The sequence below is a fragment of the Mytilus trossulus genome, chromosome 8 (assembly GCF_036588685.1).
Source record: "Mytilus trossulus isolate FHL-02 chromosome 8, PNRI_Mtr1.1.1.hap1, whole genome shotgun sequence".
NCBI lineage: Eukaryota > Metazoa > Mollusca > Bivalvia > Mytilida > Mytilidae > Mytilus > Mytilus trossulus.
Window position 1 is genome coordinate 15,357,092 of NC_086380.1, and position 21,014 is coordinate 15,378,105.

Here is a 21,014-nt window from a genome sequence, read left to right on the forward strand (position 1 = left end):
TTAGTATAAGTGAATAGAAATCTATGAAATTTAAACACAAGGTTTATGACCATAAAAAAAAAGTTGGTATTGATTTTGGGAGTTTTGGTCCCTACAGTTTAGGAATTTGGGGCCAAAAGGGTCCAAAATTAAACTTTGTTTGATTTCATCAAAATTTGAATAATTGGGGTTCTTTGATATGCCAAATCTAACTGTGTATGTAGATTCTTAATTTTTGGTCCCGTTTTCAAATTGGTTTACATTAAGGTCCAAAGGGTCCAAACTTAAACTTTGTTTGATTTTGACAAAAATTGAATCCTTGGGGTTTGTTGATATGCTGAATCTAAAAATGTACTTAGATTTTTAATTATTGGCCCAGTTTTCAAGTTGGTCTAAATTGGGGTCCAAAATTAAACTATGTTTGATTTCATCAAAAATTGAATAAATGGGGTTCCTTGATATTCCAAATCTATCTGTGTATTTAGATTCTTATTTTTTGGTCCAGTTTTCAAATTGGTCTACATTAAGGTCCAAAGGGTCCAAAATTAAACTAAGTTTGATTTTAACAAAAATTAAATTCTTTGGCTTCTTTGATATGCTACACTAAACATGTACTTTGATTTTTGATTATGGGCCAAGTTTTCAAGTTGGTCCAAATCAGGATTCAAAATTATCATATAAAGTATTGTGCAATAGCAAGAAATTTTCAATTGCACAGTATTGCACAATAGCAAGAAATATCTAATTGCACAATATTGTGAAATAGCAATTATTTTTTTCAATTGGAGTTATCTTTCTTTGTATAGAATAGTAGTTGAATCAACTTTAATCATAGTTTTATACAATATACAATGTATTTTCATTTTTACTACCAACTAATAAATTAAAACAATCTTTACCATTCAGTGATAACAAGCACTTTTCATTACATTTTAATATTGTATGATGTATTTAAATCAGCAGTTATTGTTGCAAACTTCATTAGAAATTTGAATTGAAATCAGTACATTATAACTTTAGTATAAGTGAATAGAAAGCTATGAAATTTAAACACAAGGTTTATGACCATAAAAGGAAGGTTGGTATTGATTTTGGGAGTTTTGGTCCCAACAGTTTAGGAATTTGGGGCCCAAAGGGTCCAAAATTAAACTTTGTTTGATTTCATCAAAAAATGAATAATTGGGGTTCTTTGATATGCCAAATCTAACTGTGTATGTAGATTCTTAATTTTTGGTCCTGTTTTCAAATTGGTTTACATTAAGGTCCAAAGGGTCCAAACTTAAATTTTTGTTTGATTTTGACAATAAATGAATCCTTGGGGTTCTTTAATATGCTGAATCTAAAAATGTACTTAGATTTTTAATTATTGGCCCAGTTTTCAAGTTGGTCCAAATCAGGGTCCAAAATTAAACTTTGTTTGATTTCATCAAAAATTGAGTCAATGGGGTTCTTTGATATTCCAAATCTAACTGTGTATGTAGATTCTTAATTTTTGGTCCAGTTTTCATATTGGTCTACATTAAGGTCCAAAGGGTCCAAATCATAATGTGACATAAACCTATGTTGTGTCAACTATTTAATCACAATCCCCATTTAAAGCTGTATCAAACTTAAAAGTTGTGTCCATACTTGTCCCATCTGTTCAGGGTTCTACATCTGGGGTCGTATAATGCTGCGCCCTGCGAAGCAACTGGTTTATAAATAATCATGTTATTTCCATCTAATTTAGCAGATAAAAGTTTTACTCTGGTAGATTAATCAATGAGTGATAGATTTCTCTTAGAAGAAATTTAAAGGTCCTAGTGAATAAACTATACAGAGAACAACAATACCTGTTGTATTTGTTAGATGGGACAATAGAACTGTCAAAAGTTTAAATGGATGGGTAACTATCAGGTGAATCTATGGAAAGATTCAATTGGTTTCGCAATAAAATTTGAATTCAACCTGTACGTGTGCATGCTATATTGTGTGAACTTTTTCAAATTCATCAGTCATCAACCTCCTGTTTACTATTACTTATAGTTGGGGGTTTGTTGTGTCATTGGGTTTCTGTCTTTTTGATGTACAATTTATAACCTATATCTCCTTTTATTCATATGCCAACAGACACTTCACAGAAATTTATTAAAAGATAACTGCATTCAATTTTGCTTACAAGACATGCCTAATAACATGATATATAGTATGTACAAGAATGAATAATAGATACTGTGAGTGGAACATAACATCACAGGTTTATTTAATTGTCTTAGACCATAAAGAGTCCTAGACATTGGAAGGATTAAGAGCTTGGCATATTGTATATAGACACCTTTCATTTGCTGAAGATTGGTTATTTTTGTCAATGGGTTGCTGCCTTGTTGACATGTACCTCACATCTGATGTCACAGTATATAGATATAAGAAGATGTGGTATGAGTGCCAATGAGACAACTCTCCATCCAAGACACAATTTGTAAAAGTAAACCATTATATCTCAAAGTACAATTTTCAACATGGAGCCTTGGCTCACATCAAACAGCAAGCTATATCAGTCTACTTCAACAAGGTACAAATGCCAACTTTGTACATCAATGTTCTAAAACGCACAAAGAATAAAAACCAAGATACCCAATGATCCAAAACGAACACATTTTTCAATATAAAATACACTTCATTTAGCTACTACCACTTGTAAAAGTCTTCATTTGATAAGTTCTGTGTTTACTCAACCTTTGGCTCTGATCTAGTGAAATAGAAGAAATCCCCCTCAAGTTTAAAGTTATACACCGGATAGGCTGATATTTCAGGAATATTCAAATTATGTTGTTTATAAGGGTTATTTCCTATGAATTATACATAAAACTAGAGGCTCCGAAGAGGCTGTGTCGCTCACCTCGGTCTATGTGCATATTAAACAAAGGACACAGATGGATTCATGACAAAATTGTGTTTTGGTGATGGTGATGTGTTTGTATATTGAAGCATATAAGTTCAAAGGGGTGTAACTCCTAGAAAAATAATTGAATCATAATATCCTGTTGATACACACATCTGCATAGTATGGCCTTATTATCTAAAGAGGTTTCATGAAATTCTGTTGTGTGGTGTTAAAAGAGTTGTAATGAAAAGATCAGGACTGCCAGACAGACGGATCAAAAACATTATACCCTCTGCAACTTCATTGATAAAAATTCAAACCTGATCTGTTTTTTGTGAAAATAAGCATTGTGTATGAGTTTCATAACATTTGGTTGAGGCAAACTATAGTAAGAGAACGGAAAAGAAAATTCCATAAATTTTTCTATTTGTAAAGAGGAATAACTCAAGAACGATAAAAGTGACACTGCCAAATTTCAAACTCTACCTGTATTGCGTGGTAATAAATACTGTGTATAAGTTTCATAACATTTGGTAGAGGCAAACTAAAGTTAGAGAACAGAAACAAAAAAATCAGCATTTTTTTTCATTTGTAAAGGACCATAAATCTAAAACTTCAAGTGATGCCACCAAAATTTAAAACAAATTGTGTTTTGTTGTAATAAGCATTGTGTACCAGATTCATAATATTTGGTTGAGGCAAACTAAAGTTTGAGAACAGAAACAAAATTCTGCATTTTTTTTCACTTTATAAGGGCATAACTCTAGAACAGTAAAAGTGACACCACCAAAGTTCAAATTTGTTCTGTGTTGGGTGGTAATAAGCATTGTGTATAAGTTTCATACATTTGGTTGAGGCACAGAAACCTAATTTGAGACATACAGATGTATGTACAGGGGGACAAGGGTAAAACTTAATGCCGCCTTTGCTACGACTAAGATATAAAATCTTAAACTTCTGATATTGTGCAAACATTTGGTTTCTGGAATAATCTCAACCATGTTATGTATGCTTGAATTTCAACTTTTGCTCATTTGTTAAACTGTATACTTGCTTAAATGTTTTGTCATTTGATCTCTTGAGGAGAGATGCCTCTTGGGCATTCAAAACTCTTGTTGTGGGAGTTGCCTTCAGAGTTGCATAAAAACAAAGAAAAATAAATCTTTAAATAGTATATTTATCTCTCTGTAAAAACATATTTCTTATAGATAAATAAGCTACAAATAAATATTGTTGTCTTTTATGCGAATCAGACATAAGAATATTCAAATAAGTTACATTTAAATATGACTTGTGTATGAATTGGATTATGGTACCATTTTGAGCAAAATGAAATTTAAAAGGCTCAGAATAAATGATAACTTATAATTTCTATGAAAAAACAAAGTACAATGTATAATCTTTTAAAATAGGTTAAACTAGTTGAAAAGTATTGGTCACACAAGATTAAGCTACTTGTTCAGCAATTGGTTTAAGTCTGTATTCCTTAAATCAAATTCTATTCAGTGCTGCACTTTCAATTTTAAAACAATTTTCAAAATAGTGAATATAATTCTTGTTGATGACTATTCTAATTGATTTTGAGTCCTCAGTCCATTGACAAAGCCTTGCCCTTTTCTAAGCATATTTAAAATACCAATTATAATAGTACAGAATTAAATAACAAAACAAACAAATAATCAGCTGTAACTGAAAGAAATAAGCTATAAATAATTGGTATAAAAGTAAAAGATATCACAGAAAATTAAAGACAAAAAGCCTTACGTCAAACCAAACAAAATATATATATTTTTTAAACTTGTTTGTTACATATTTATTTATAACTCAGCAGTTGAATTAAGACCCTTTCCAATCACTAGTCCAAACAAGGGTTTTTATAAAGAAATAGATTAACTGAAATTAAATAGCCGTTTACCCTATTTAGGGAGCTAGTAACCTTCCATAAGGATATTATCATAGGGAACATTTTCCCCCTGCAAGGTATATTTTATTTTATACGAACATACTACTTAAATTATTTTTCCTCAGAAACAAATCAATTCTTTTTAAAGTTAAAAATATAGGTAAAGACGGAACATGATTGTTATTATTAAAGCAAGATGCTTGCTATAGGTTTTTACATTGAGGTATTATACAATATATATATATAATATTTGATTGGGACTAATAGTTACAAGTAGCAGATATATCAATCCTTTTGAAGATTTTAAAAGAATTATAAGCTGCTAAAAATAAAATTATATTATTCGCATTGATTTCAATCAATGTTCATTTTTTCTATTTTTTTTCATTGTAATCAAACTAAGTTTTGTTGTATGCAAGAGGTATGAAGATAATATTCTTTATTCTGATATTATCTTTATTTGGTAAATTTTGATACACCACATGTTCAATTATTATTACACTTTAGCGCAGTGCAAGCTTTGAAAAAAAGCTTGGTATATCTGTAAAAATTTAGCTGCTTCATAATAAAATATAAATAAATAACACATAACAAAATCAATATTTTCATTACAAGGGAAGCCCAAATTATAACTTTCATACTAGAATTCCTAGTGATTTGACTGTATTTATACATCAATACTATCTGTTTTTCTCTGTTATCGTAGATACAGAATGTTCTCTGCGTGTAAAATGAACAATGCTTCTACTCTATCCCTGAATCAAAAATTTTAAATGCAATGAGGTGATTTTTATTGTTTTCATGTGTGATATGAACATATATAAAATTAACATTAACAAAAACACTGGCCAAATGGAAAAAAAGAAACAACGAACTTTAAGCAAAATTGCATAGAACAAAAATAACAAGAAAGCTTTAACAATCAATTAAAATAAACAATGTAAACATTTAGAGTACAAAATTTTTGGTTTATTATTTCACATGCTGTGTAGTGGCTCTTTTCACAAATAATCTTACTGAACTAGTATATAATTGTTTAGGGGCCAGCTGAAGGACGCCTCCGGGTGCGGGAATTTCTCGCTACATTGAAGACCTGTTGGTGACCTTCTGCTGTTGTGTTTTTTATTTTGGTCGGGTTGTTGTCTCTTTGACACATTCCCCATTTCCATTCTCAATTTTATTACAACTAAAATTGAAAGTATAGTCGCCGTCAGTTAAAATTCGTAGCGGTTATCGGTTAAAATAATCTAAACTATCAATCGCGTTCACTCGAAATATAGGTTTTATCATTCCATTCATAAATCGCAAAAAGAAAAACCACTACTGTCCTACCTTTTAAGTGATCACACTGTAATAATCCTGACCTTCACATTTTCCAGAATGTTTTACATTGTAATTCCGCCATCTTCGTTTCTATGAGGATCATTTGTTTACATGTGAAATTCGTCACTTGCGCAGTTTCCTGAAATGTTCTTTTCATTGATGTGATGCAAATGTTATGAAATTGAACTCCACGGAAACACTTCCGGAAAAAACAATGGCGGATTACACCATTCAAAATAGTCTTGGAAAATGTGAAGGTCAGGATTAACACAGTGCAATCACTTAAAAGGTAGGTTAGTAGTTGGTTTTTTTTTCGCGATTTATGAATGGAATGAGAAAAACTATATCTCGAGTGAACGTGGTTGATAGTTTAGATTATTTTTACCGATAACCGCTACGAATTTCAGCTGACGGCGACTATAAGTTATACAGAATTGTTCATGATTTACAACTACAAGTAATTTCTATGGTAAGATTTTTTGTGAAATTAGTCGCTGGTACATTACACTTCACATAATACTTAATGAATTGATTAATATTGGTCAATTATTTCCATGATTCAAAAAAGATGAAAAAAGTCTTTATTTTATAATTCTGTTTTGATGAATACTGCCATCAGATTAACAAAATAACCCCTAGAAATCAAAATGAGTGTTTGGTGTACATGTCATTAGTTGTTAAAATCTATTGCAGAAGGTGCTTATCACATCACAATTTAAAATCATTTTTCATTTTCATATACGTTTAGGACCTACATCCCTAAATTCAGTTAATTTTGTAATTTATAAGGTTTTATTTACATTTTTTTTTAATCAAACAAACATGATCACTTAATGTATAACATTTGCTAAAATTTTCTAAGATATAATAATTTGCACTATTCATGAGTAACCAATCATATAAACACATGTAATTTCTTTGAGAATAAAGCTAAGGTATGCATAATACACAGTGTCTATACAAAACAGGTGAAAAATGATGATGGAAGTTTTAAACGACCTTGACTGGTTAAACAGCCCTTGCAAGGTCGGTATGAAAAATTTAATCCCATTGGTATGAATCCATAATCTAAAAATAGATACATCTACAATCGATGTCGTATCCCCAACTACATATACATGCATATGGAAAGATCCCTAATAACAATAATGTGTCTGTATGTCCATTTTAACCTCTTGACCTCTACCTCCGTAATCACATATGTCTTGGTCTATCTAAATTTATTTTAATAACAATGTTAAGAGGAGCACCATTTGTGGCAGGAGAATTCCAAGTAAGACGGACAAAAAATTCCCTTCAATCATCTAGACACGGTCATCTTCTTTGTTCTGTCAGCTAGGCCGGTCCACTTGGATATACTTTATTTTGCACATTGCCCATTGTTTTGATTAATAACGAAAGTCCATTTGTGTCAAGCAAAACCTGAAAAAAAAAAAAAAAAACTTTTAAAATTCTGCTTTATTTTTCAAATTATACATGTATTACTAAATACCAAAACATTTCGTATTGTAGTAACTTATGTATCTTGTCATGGTAGGTTTATTTATTGTAACTTTTTCATGAGTGGGGAGTTCTTTTTATGCCTGTGTGACTACAGCCTCAGACATATACTAAGAGGGATGAGGCTATCTGTATCAAACATTCCGTACATTCAGATGAAGATCATTGACTAAATGTGTAGGAAAAATTGACTGTCTTTATAATATTTGTAAATTCATAATTTTCTGTAATGTCTTTATTATTGTGAAACTTTAACATATCTGTTTTGATAGCATTAGGCAGCATAATAATAATAATCAGGAAAAATACAATAGGTCTTTCCACAGAAGAGGGAAGAGACCTAATAAAACTATGATTTTGATTTTAAAAGAAATAAAATGTACAGCTGCTCAGATTACGTATAGAAAAATCAAAAAAAACAAAAGAAAAAGTTGTATCTAAATTTCTAATTTAGAAGTGGTTTAAAGCATTCACTACCATGTACTGAAGAAAGACTTGCACCAATTTACATTACCTCAAATAAACAAGCAATTGACAGTGGTAAAATGTTAGTGTAACTTGAAAAGCAGCAATTAGTTATGGAAATCAAGATTAGTCATGAATAAAAACTTATTATGATCTCAATAGTTCTATATTTTACATAAGTCTCAGATTTATAAGATTTTCAGACCTGGAATTGCAAAATACTTTTCCAACATTTTCTAGGTTTACGGTAGTAAGTCGTTGTTGTTAAAGATGCATATGATGAATATATTTTAATGAAGAAAAAAAAAACCTAGTATATCACTGAGAGGTTAAGACAACCCTAAGACTCCAGCAAATTCTAAGGAAACAAAATTAAGGTTATTAAAAGTGATGAGGACAAGTAAAATTGTCAATTATGTTTTGAGATGTAGAATTGCAACAACATTTTCTCATTAAAAATTAACCAATAGCTGAAAAAAAACACCATAAAAAACCTACAATTAGTGCATCAACATTACTAAAAAATTTAAACCAAACCAGGATAAAAACAATAATATATATATTTAAAATGCATAACAACCCCAGTATATAATGTGCATGCATCAATGTTCTAACCATAAATATCAACTAAAGGAAACCTATACAATTTGCCCATAAAAAATACCTGGAATTTATCAAACATATATCCCAAATACTGAAATATTACAAGATAGTATATTATCAATCAAGTACCCAAACACTGAAATATCATCATAAGAGTAAGAAAATCAAAATTTAAATATTTGTCTGTATTCATGTCAAAATGCAGCATTTAAAATATGAATGTTTTAATGCAAACTAAACCAGACTATGCAATTTTAGCATTTTATGCATTTAAATAATTCTAAGCATTGTTATGCAAATAAATAATACTATGCATTTTTATGCAAATATAATAATTCTATGATTTTATATGCAAATAACATAGTTCTAAGCATTTGTATGCAAATAAAAATATGGCTATGCATTTTTATGCAAAAAACATAATTCAAGCACTCAATGCAATCAAAATTTCTAAGCATTTTTATATAAATAAAATCATAACTATGACAAGGCTATAAGCATTCAAAATAAAAATTCTAAGGCAAGAATATTATACAAGTTTTGTTCCTTGTTAATGCTATGTTGGTTCTATAAAACTAAAATCAGGATTCAAACAAAAACAGAAATCACACAGAGGTTAGATGAATTGCTAACTGTTGTAAATAGAAAGCTTTAGATATCATTGTAAAACTTACTTAACATCACTCAACTGTGATAACAAAAATACAAATTATACGGATGTAAAAGTAATTAAATTCTACATGATTAAATTGGAAATCACCTAATGTCTAACTCCCCATGCAAAGTTAGCCTAAGAATGATCTGGCATTTCTTAAAATTAACTATGCAAAAAACGTTCAAATAAAAAAGAAAAGCACAACATTTAAAATTCAAAAATTGAATAAATTTGTGTTCACTAATAAAATAATCTGAAATAAAAATTTTATTCAAATTTTAAAAGAATTTGGTTTCAAGCCTAGAGAAAGTAGCTTATATATAAGTTATTCATGTTCTATGGTTCAGTGGTAAAATAAACCTTTATCAATTTTTTTAATATAATATCATCCTGAAACAAATTCTAGTCAACTCTAAAACTGTATACTATAGTAAACAATCAAATTTATAGAAATTACTTAATGAGTGGTACTTTGTTTATGAATGACATACTATAACTATGTTTTTGTCATGTGACTTACTAGATTCTTCTAAATTAGATAAGCGAGGACTAGTGACTTCATGTGAACTTGTGGACGATAATGACGTTGTTCGTGGTGATTGATAGGATTTCTGTGGAGTTAAGTGGAGATCGGTCAAATCTAATCCATCATCTGAGTCAGCATCACTGAAAATTAACAGTACATTTTAACTTATAAAATAAATTGACTATTGTGGAGTAAGTCTTAACTACACTTACTGCTTTTTACTACAGTGAAACCTGACTAAACCTTATCCTGTATAAATCGAAAACCTGTGTAATCCAACAATGTTCGTAAGCACCATCATATCAAATTAAACCTGATAAAATCGAACATTGGCCAAAACCAAACAGGAGTCCCGAAGAGGTTTCGGTTTAAACAGGTTTCACTGTATAAGAATTTGTACCACTGAAACTGAGCTACTGTGGATTTATTCATTTTCCTGGATATCAATTTGCATGATTTGTAATTTCGAGAATATTTTATCTCCATATTGTCAAATTTAAAATAGAAGATCTGGTATGATAGCCAATAAGACATCCCTCAACCAGAGACCAAATGACACAGTAAGGAACAGCTATAGGTGACCACTCCACCTTCAACTATGAGCCCATACCTCATAGTCAGTTTTAAAGGCTTCAAAATCACAACTGTAAAACAATTCAAACTAGAAGTCTGCGTACAAATGGAAAATTTGCACTTTGTTGAATAATAAAACTTGTTACTAGTATTTCTTTTGACCAAAAAATCCACAAAAATTGGTATCACAAGAAATTCAATGAATCCATAGAATATCTAAAGTCAAACCTGCCTATACCACCACTTTCTTATTTTTATCAATCCCCTTTAAATCTAATATGCTGTGTTAAGAGGGTGAAAAGGTCTGCATGATTGCATCAACTTTTTGTAGGGTCTGAAAATTCCTCAAGATTAAATTTCTGTTCTTGTTTTGTTCGATACATCTTGTCCTGAACTATGAAATATTTAATACTGGATGTTAAGCAAACAACAAGCAATTAATTTTTTTCCATCACAATAACTTGCGAAAAAGAATCTTCAATTAGACTAACTCTGCATTCTAATTCTTAAGTAAGGTCAAGTTCTGAATAATAAAGATTAATTGAAAGTTGGTCTTTCATGTCACTTTCTATAGCTATGAAATGGAGACCAATTTTAATTGGTTGAGAATGTTGAAGTACCATGTGAGAACCATGATCTTCCTCTAGATAAAAAAGCTTAATGATAAACTGAATCAGTTTTCCTTTTGTACAACTACACCAGAAAGGTTGGACATTAGTCAAACAGATATACATCATACTTTCAAAACAGAATCAGACAAATATCATGCAGCCAGAAACAATTCCACATTCAGAACACAAAATGCACAGTCACATAAAATACATCCACAATGTGTAATATTTGCATTATCAAACATACTTTGTGAGGAATTCATAATGCTAGGACAAGTGGGTGAAATGGGATTAGGAAAAAACACAACTCCATTCCACAATGGCCAATAGAATTTCAACAGGGAAAATTCAACAATCATAATGCAGATTTTAAAATTCTGAGCTCAATTTTTGAGTCTATATGTGCAATAACTATTTAAGGAAAGACTGTAATATACTTTCTATCTATGATGAAATAACATAAAGAATTTGGTGCACACTGAATAACCCGCTACTTTAAAATGTGCACCACATTTTTAATGTTTTTTCGAATAGACAGAAAAAATATTACAGTCATTTCTTATAATTTAATTCTTAATATTATTTAAAACCGGAGTAAATCATGAAAAAAAGTTAATGATGTCACAGTCACATGACAAAATTTTGTCTATGAGCTGATAAACAAAACAACGTCAGCTGTTAAATTCAAAATTAAATTATTCATCAATAAATTAATATAGCAAGATTTTAAATCTTTTTATCTGCTTTTGGAATATTTGGGGCAAGATGTATTTTTTGCCATGTTGCCTTGTTTTATATGACAATTAGGGAAGGTAATCCACATCCTACATACCTGTCAGATAATAGACTATCGTCACTATCTATATCTTCTTGTAATGCTGCCTGGAGATCAGAAATACGTTTAAACGCTAACTTGAGGTCTGAATGATTTTGTTGGTAATCTGTTTCTAATTCTACTATTTTATTTTCCTGAAATGGCAAAAATATAACAGATGATTATACTTAATAAGTTCATTCTGATAATTGTTAGTCATCTTAGTGAAAATAAATGCAGAATTTGCCCATGGGACACAGAAGAGGCCCCCACTTGCATATAGCATTATAAAGGGACATAACTCAAGGAAGGTAAAAGTGCTGCTACCCAAATTCTAACTTACTTAGTTTTGTGGAAATAAGCATTGTGCTTCAGTTTCATAGTACTTTGTCTAGACAAAGGCAATGTAAGACAAAAATTAAGCAACTTTTTTCATTTGTAAAGGGCCATAACTCTCGGTAAAAGTAACACACCAAACTTTACATTTGATCTGTGTTTTGTGGTAATAAGCAATGTGTATAAGATTCCTAACATTGGTTCAAGCAATCTAAAGTTTGAGATTGGAAGCTATCTTAGATTCTTACTGACATACATATGTACCTTTGAAGGACAGACAATGGTAAAACTTAATGCTCCTTTGATTTGGCAGGAGCTTAAAAAGATTGTTATTTTTGTTTTTAAAAAAAGATAAATATTGATCAAGCTCATATTTCAAGCCATTGTACAACAAATCCTTTCAACTAACTGCACAAGAGATCAAAAGGAAATCAATTTGTTTGGCAGGTCATCATTTGTGGGAGAATGCACTATTTTGTACATTGACTGCATTTCTTTTGATTTTTGTAATCAGAATTTTTATGACTAAGTACTATACTAATTCAGTATTTGTATGACTATATTTTTAACTGTAATTGATTAATTTCTTACTAATTCTGTATTTTTATGACTAAGTACTTACTTATTCTGTATTTTCATGACGAAGTACTTACTAATTCTGTATTGCTATGACTAAGTACTTACTAATTCTGTATTTTTATGACTAAATACTTACAAATTCTGTATTTTTATGACTAAGTACTTACTAATTCTGTATTTTTATGACTAAATACTTACTAATTCTGTATTTTTATGACTAAGGACTTACTGATTCTGTATTTTTATGACTAAATACTTACTAATTCTGTATTTTTATGACTAAGTACTTACTAATTCTGTATTTTTATGACTACATTCTAATTCTTTCTTTTGTACATCTGAGAATTCCTCTCTCAGTTCACGTAACTGTCTCTGTGAACGTTTAAGATTTTCTTCAGCTTGAGTTTTAGAAAATTTCATAGAATCCCTTTCTTCACTTAATTTGTCTACTTGTTCTTTTATTCTGTTAAGGGTTACCTGCAATAATCAATGTAAACATTCAAATCTAATTTCTAACTTAATAAAGCTATTTTAAAACAAAATCAAATGTTTGCATTTTAGAAATAAATTCCAGAAAATTCCTTATATGGGAGACTTGTATGTATTAAGATCTAAATAAAACTTATTGTTTTGGGGAAGGTTAACTTTCTGGTAGTAAGACCTGTCACGGCCAGGCTGGGAAACTGGATAGGAAATGCTCACATTAAATCTGTACCGAAACAGTGTGTTAAAAGTCTTCCTTTTTACACCATAACCCATGGTGGAGCTCCTACTAAAGGAGGGAGATACAGAACATACATACATACAGCCAACTCTACCTGACAAGATTTTTCTAAAAATAACATACAGAGATAATGATGAGAGTCTTATCTTTTTTTGGAGAGGTTGTTGATTATATAAAAATTCATCAAAACAAATACGATAATTGGAAGTTCTTGTTACTTTATATTTTTTTGCCATTTCAGAGGGGATATCTTCAGCTCTCTTATAGATATCAAGCTTTTCACCTTCAATATGAAACTTTTATCATAAAATAAAATATTCTTGAGACAAAAACTTTTGAACTGATCCAAACTGAAACGACAGTAGATACACAAAATTACTTATGCATTATTTGTATTATCTGTCCAAAAGAACATTGCACCAAATTCTATCTGAAATGAGTAACTAATGTAAGAAAGGGACCTCAAACCCACTCAGCAATAGATAAAGAATGGCTACTAAGTTCATACAACTTACCTCTATACGATGTTTAGAGGTTGTTTCTAATTCAAGTTTATTTTCTAACTCCCTAATTCTACCCTCTAATCGTAATTTCACTGTCTTTTCAATATAATTTTCTTCTAAGTCTTTTAATCTGGTTTGTAAAAGATCAACCTGCAATGATATATACATAATTATAGTCACAGAAAAACATGTAAAATTATAAGCTGAGATGGATAAAAAATTCTATAATATACGGATAAAAGTATATCTCACCAACAAGGAACAGTTAAAATTTAATTGGAATGAACCTTCTTTTTTGTTTATTTTGTAGGCTTTTTCTTTCAAAATAAAAGTGATTGTGAACTTCAAATTCAAAATTGCATTGTATAAATCAAACTAGATGCCCCAAGGAGCAGTAATCACTCACCTTGTAATGAAGATATTGAAAATATCTGATGAGTTTGTTTTCAATTGATTCATTATTTCTTAGGAGAAAATCATTGAAAATCTTAGTTTATTAGACCAATTTCAGTAATTATACCTGCCGAACTTTATTAGATACATTTCTGTATAATTCGTTTTTGTTTCAATTATCCTTTCTTAAAAAGAAAAGCAACATGAAACATCCCATTCTTAAACTGCACTATTACCAAAGTAGCTACGCTTGTAAAGTATCTTCACAAGAACATATCTGCCAAGGATGGTTTTGATTGGTTCTGTCATTCTTTAGAAATAAAGGCCATGTATTTTGATATAATTGCACCAAATTGACGAAATTTATAAGATCATGCATAGAACATCTATACCAAGGTAGGTTTCACTCTGTTCATCAGTTTTTAAAAAGGTGATCACAATATGGAAAATTAACAGATGGATGATTGATTTCAAAAAGAGCTTACATGGACTCTGGAGATAAAAAGGATATATGCAAGCAATATTTGAACTGGTTTATCTCCCTTTGTCTAAAATGTTTAATAAAATGGCCATCCTTATATCAGGGGCGGATCCAGCCATTTTAAAAAGGGTGGGGTGTGTGTTCCCAACCCAGGATAAAGGGGGGGGTTCCAACTATATGTCCCCATTCAAAGGCATTGATCGTCCAAAAAAAAAAAGGGGGTTCCAACCACCGGAACCCCCCCCTCTGGATCCGCCACTGCCTTTATATATAATCTACCTCTGATCTGTATTTATCTTTCTCATTTGTAAGTTCCTCTATCTGTTTAAGATTATCTGCCATGGTAATCTGGTCTACAGATTGCTGAAAATATACATCAATACAATGTGAAGTGTGTTATCTAGTTTTGTAATCTTTTCTTCCCTCTATAGAGATATCATATTTTGTCAGTTAAAGCATCATACAAGTGACAAAGGTTAACACATAAAAAAAAGTGACGTTCATTGATTACAAGATTGACAAGACCAATATCAACAGGTCTTAACCTGCATCGCTGAGTACAATTTTTTGAAATTTCAAAATTTTGATAAAAACAAGAAGTTGAGCAGTTACTAGACCTTCCCCTGCAGTTGGCAAAGTAGATGAATCATCTTGTTTAAAGATAGAATTCTGTAAACAGATACTTTGTTTCATCTTTTTTGCAATTTTGCATTGATTTAATTTCACAATTTTCAAGTTTGTTTGATGTAGTTAAACATAGAAAGATCCAAGTTTTACATATTTGTGACCAGTTATATTCACTTTATTTATCTACTTGCAAAAGTATTTAAAATAAACCCCTCACAAAAATAGGTCTGTTTACAGAAGCAAAGAAAGATAACAGATTAAGTGTGACTTGCTTAAAATGTCTAGTAGCAAACAAAGATGGAATGGTAATTAATATTACAGCCGATTTCATTGAGTGTGTAGCCAAAGGTAATTTCTTTGGTTAGCTTGCTTATTAGCTGAACCGTGTAGTCATCATTAGCTCTGGTATACTACCCTCCTTACGAAATAGCCTAGTCCAACAAATAGATTAATAGGTTATCTGTCTGACTAGTCTACTTTTAAAGTAAGATAGTTTACCTAACCTAACAATGACTTTACGTTTCAGCTAACAAGCAAGCTAACCAAAGATATTACCTTTGGCTACACACTCAATGAAATCGGCTGTAAAATGACTGATACATACCTGTTGTACTACAGCTTTATATTTCCTCATCACATCATTTAAGTCTTCTTCGTTCTCCTCTACTAGACTCTGTAGTTCTGCCTTCTCTCTCATTAATCCTAAACTCTTACTCTCAGCCTGAAAATAAATAAAAATAAAATATTTTAATTGAAAGTTTTCTATGCAAAATTGAGAAAAGAAATGGGGAATGTGTCAAAGTGACAACAACCCGACCTTAGAGCAGACAACAGCCGAAGGCCACCAATGGATCTTCAATGTAGTGAGAAACACCCGTGACTATTTATAACTTTCCCAAATTACCTTGAGAATTAAAAGTTATTCCTTTATAGTCTGCCTAGGACACGGGCATGATGTCTAACTTACACATATTCCTGTATATTTATATTTACAATTTAGTATCCTTTGTAATAAGAAATACAACAAGAGTGCACACGCTGAAATGTCTCGCCTTCTATACTAATCATTGATATTATGTTGATAGTCCTAAGTATTTAAAAGCTCTATTACAACTGTCACATAAACTTAACATTAATCAAGATAACTAAACAAAGACCAATGAACCTTGAAAATGAGGTCAAGGTCAGATGAACCATGCCAGGCAGACATGTACAGCTAACAATGCTTCTATACAACATATATAGTTGACCTATCACTTATAGTTGAAGAAAAACAAACCAAAACACAATTCTTAACACTGTGCAATGAACCGTGAAAATGAGGTCACGGTCAAATAAAACCTGCGCGACTGACATAAAGATCATAAAATATTTCCATACACCAAATATAGTTGACCTATGGCATATAGTAATAGATAAAAAGACCAAAACTCAAAAACTTAACTTTGACCACTGAACCATGAAAATGAGGTCAAGGTCACATGACATCTGCCCGCTAGACATGTACACCTTACAATCATTCCATACAACAAATATAGTAGACCTGTTGCATTTAGTATGAGAAAAACACACCAAAACACAAAAACTTAACTATAACCACTGAACCATGAAAATGAGGTCAAGGTCAGATGACACCTGCCAGTTGGACATGTACACCTTACTGTCCTTCCATACACCGAATATACAAGCCCTATTGCTTATAGTATCTGAGATATGGACTTGACCACCAAAACTTAACCTTGTTCACTGATCCATGAAATGAGGTCGAGGTCAAGTGAAAACTGTCTGACAGACATGAGGACCTTGCAAGGTACGCACATATCAAATATAGTTATCCAATTACTTATAATAAGAGAGAATTCAACATTACAAAAAATCTGAACTTTTTTTTCAAGTGGTCACTGAACCATGAAAATGAGGTCAAGGACATTGGACATGTGACTGATGGAAACTTGGTAACATGAAGCATCTATATACAAAGTATGAAGCATCCAAGTCTTCCACCTTCTAAAATATAAAGCTTTTAAGAAGTGAGCTAACGCAGCCGCCGCCGCTGGATCACTATCCCTATGTCGAGCTTTCTGCAACAAAAGTTACAGGCTCGACAAAAAAATGAAACAAAATGGGAAATTAAGGGTAGCAAATCCACAGCTCTTTCACAATATGAAGTATTCACATCTAGAAATAACTAAAACAACAAGAGTGTTGAGTTATTAGAACCCGTTCTCATTTAAAATCAGAAGCAAAACCTATAATTTTTTATAAGCATAAATCCTTTTCCTTTGGTGACCTTGTATCTAAATATTTCACCATTATACCTATAAATCAGCCTTCCTCCCCTTTGAAAAAAGAAAAGAAAAGAAGAGTCTATATTATAATATAACAATATAGAGCAGTTGTGAGTAAATTACCTCTGTTTTAGCTTTAGAGATGTCGTCCAGTTGTTGTTGAAGGTCTTCTATCTCTAGTTCCATTGATTTCTTGGCTTTAACAGCAGCAGAACAAGCAAATTCTTTGTCATCTAACTGTAAAACAATTAATAATATGTACACAGTTTCAGATACTGGTTAGTATTACCTTGATGGGTTTGACTACTCATACATCCAGCTAAAGCAAGAAAAATAGTATTTTGAAGCTAAAATTATTATACTATTTTACATCACAATGACTTAAAAATTTATATATCATTTCAATTCATAAATAGTTAGACATTCTATTAAATTTCCTGTAAATTTCACTTTCTTATTCAAATTTGATGGCATAGGGATTATATTAAGACTTAAAAGCTTCTCTTTCTAAATCACTACTAGATTCAAAGAAATAAATGTTAAAAACGTACAGTATTTCTAAGTTGTCGTATTGTAGCTTTCATTCCTTCTGCTCCTGTTTGTTTCTGTATCACTATCTCAGCATCCTTTAGTAAAGCTTTGGTTTTCCTTAGATCTCTTCTTATTCTCTTTTCACTTTCTGTATCAAATATATAATACAAATACTTATTGTAGTGACCAATAGTGACTTGTTTAAGCAATACAAGTTTCATTTGATAAAGATCTACATGATAAAACTGAACTTTCAAATTTCACAAGTTCTCAAATCTAAAGTTGAATTCATTTTAGATAGATGATGATGAGGATGGATGGTTGTTTAATGTTCAGTGGAAAATAAAATATTCCATTTCTTAAAAGCGTTATTTGAAAGAGTTTCTTTCTGATTAAATGAATCATATCTTTTTTAAAAATTCAAGTCATCAATAAATTTCAAATGTTACAATGGTTCTTATTTTCTACATCTTGGCAATCGTGTGATCCATCTAAATTATGTTACAGAATTACATCCCTTTACCTGTATGTTAGAGTTACATCCCCTTACCTCTATCTCTATTGTTGGTTACTGCTCCTAGCTCCTGGATTTGTCTCTCTAGTTCTTTCTTCTCTTGCATTAATTTCTTCTTTTCATCATATTCCTCTTCCAATTGACTTTCGTAATGTTTTACCTACAATTAAATACAGTTAATCATAAATTTGACCTCTTAGAGATGTAAAAAACATCAAATTTTCCATTTGTAAGATGTGCTTATCTGAGAAATTTGACATGGAAAACAAGTAAACTTTAGATTTGAGTTCAAAATTCAAACAGTTGACTAACAACACATATAAAGTGACTTTAAAATTGTTTACCAAAGAAAAGTTCTGTAAAGAACATTACTTTCCTGGATTACTTAAAAGTGGAAATGTTGAATGGTATAATTACCTTTTTCTGAGTAGAATATCTCATTTCTTCCATCTCTTCCTCTTTCTCCTCTAATTCCTTCTGATGTTGTTGTCTTGTTCTTTCGTAATTCATTTCTAGTCGAATCTTAGTCTAGATATAAAATAAAATGCATCCATTAAATTGAGAATGAAAATGGAGATTGTGTCAAAGAGACAACAACCTGACCATAGAGCAGACAACAGCTGATGACCACCAATGGTCTTCAATGCAGCAAGAACTTGTGCACACAGCTGATTAATGTGGATTCATTATTATTCATGGGATATCAATTTTCGTGGATTGTATGAATATATATTTTGAACCAAAATTCTGTTTCACAAATTAAAAGTTTCTATAACCTTACATGCAGAATTTGACAAAACCTCAAAATCAAACATCAAAGAAAATGCAAGTTTTACTGATTCCTCAAAAATCGGTATCCATGAAAAATAAATGAATCCACAGTATACCCAACAGACTAATTAGAAACCTATTTGTTCAGCTTTGTATTTAGTCTTCCTATATGCGGGAACCTATAAATAAAGTTACATATGACCACTGTTTAGCCAACTGGTTATAGTCTAATGCAACAATTAAATACAGAAGCTGATGTCTGCTGTTAAGTTGTTTCTCTGTTATTATAATGACCTTATATGGTTTCTTTTTTTTTATGACCTAATATGGTAACTTGAATTTTCCTTGAATGTATAAATATAACAAGTTGTTAATAGCAGAAGCATATGATGGGACGAAAACAATGTAAACTGTCTACCAATCGAATGCTATTTCCTGTGATAAAGTTGTATATGGCCAACTTTCACGAACCACTTCAGCTCATGATTCACTGAAATCTCATAAAATGCAGCAACATGTGTCCACACTTGGCACACAGCCAAATCAATGTGACTTTAAATTCAGCAAATACCAAGTTTATCAACAAAATATAATTAACCATAGCCTATGATATTGGTAGACGTAATAATATTCTTTGGTTAATAAATCTGTATCCATCTCGACTATTTTTTAAAGTATTATAGTAAAATTTTGTATAATGCAACTTATTGCTTATTTTTGCCGGAATTTTAATTTAACCTTCCTGTATACTTTTTCATTTCACACTACTCAACATGAGTCTTTCTTCGCCGAGTAAAAGATGAGAGTATAACTTCATAAGCCAGCATCATTAAAGATACATAGGTGATAAACAGTTTATCTGTGTTTTTTTCAAACTCAAGAATATTTCTCAGCATCATCATGTCATTTTTATGTCACCCATAATTAAAAGTGTAACCAAGAATCACCATCTTGTTTTAAAACCATAGATAATCTATAAATTTATTACTGTCGATTCATTTATTTTCATGGGTACCAATTTTCTCGGATTACAGAAAACTTACATGTTTGCTGATATTTTATTTCATGGTTTTGCTGAAGTCTGAATAAAAGACCATAGAAAATTTGTTATTCGGTGATCGTTTACTGTCGTGATTCACCTGTACCCACAAAATCGAAGAAAATTGGAAGTTTAAATAAGCAGAAATGACGGTTTCAAAGAAAGTATGTGAAATCTGTCCATACTCTGAAAACTCCTTTCGCCAGCTAACTTAATTTTGTGTCGTGTATAAATTGTAGAATGCTAAATAAAGGAGTAGGTTCCGGTAAGGACTAATTTTTGCCTCAAATTTCAGTTTCATTTGACGAAATATTTTGACCACTTTTTAAACACTCAAGTGTCTATTTCACTTGATTCAATTAGTTTTTGTGAAAGATTTTAACTGATTTAGTCATTAAAACAATCTGATTCAA

General features: G+C 30.9%; 1 protein-coding gene across 6 annotated transcripts in view; it reads right to left on the reverse strand.

Annotated features, from left to right (window-relative positions):
• Positions 1 to 6,456: 6,456 nt before the first annotated feature.
• Positions 6,457 to 21,014, reverse strand: part of LOC134728352 (unconventional myosin-XVIIIa-like) — a 92,673-nt gene continuing 78,115 nt past the window's right edge. For 2 of the 6 annotated variants that reach the window (XM_063592947.1, XM_063592948.1), the window contains exons 26-37: positions 19,209 to 19,319; positions 18,828 to 18,951; positions 18,298 to 18,425; positions 17,870 to 17,983; positions 16,063 to 16,179; positions 15,111 to 15,194; positions 13,970 to 14,107; positions 13,022 to 13,207; positions 11,834 to 11,970; positions 9,812 to 9,957; positions 8,698 to 8,727; positions 6,462 to 7,490 (exon numbers count right to left, since the gene is read on the reverse strand). In XM_063592947.1, coding sequence (XP_063449017.1) covers positions 8,708 to 8,727; positions 9,812 to 9,957; positions 11,834 to 11,970; positions 13,022 to 13,207; positions 13,970 to 14,107; positions 15,111 to 15,194; positions 16,063 to 16,179; positions 17,870 to 17,983; positions 18,298 to 18,425; positions 18,828 to 18,951; positions 19,209 to 19,319 — 1,305 coding nt within the window. In that variant the 3' untranslated portion in view covers positions 6,462 to 7,490; positions 8,698 to 8,707. Of the gene's footprint in view, positions 7,491 to 8,697; positions 8,728 to 9,310; positions 9,325 to 9,811; positions 9,958 to 11,833; positions 11,971 to 13,021; positions 13,208 to 13,969; positions 14,108 to 15,110; positions 15,195 to 16,062; positions 16,180 to 17,869; positions 17,984 to 18,297; positions 18,426 to 18,827; positions 18,952 to 19,208; positions 19,320 to 21,014 lie in introns of all 6 variants that reach the window. The other 4 variants (XM_063592943.1, XM_063592946.1, XM_063592945.1 and 1 more) reach the window with 4 other exon arrangements.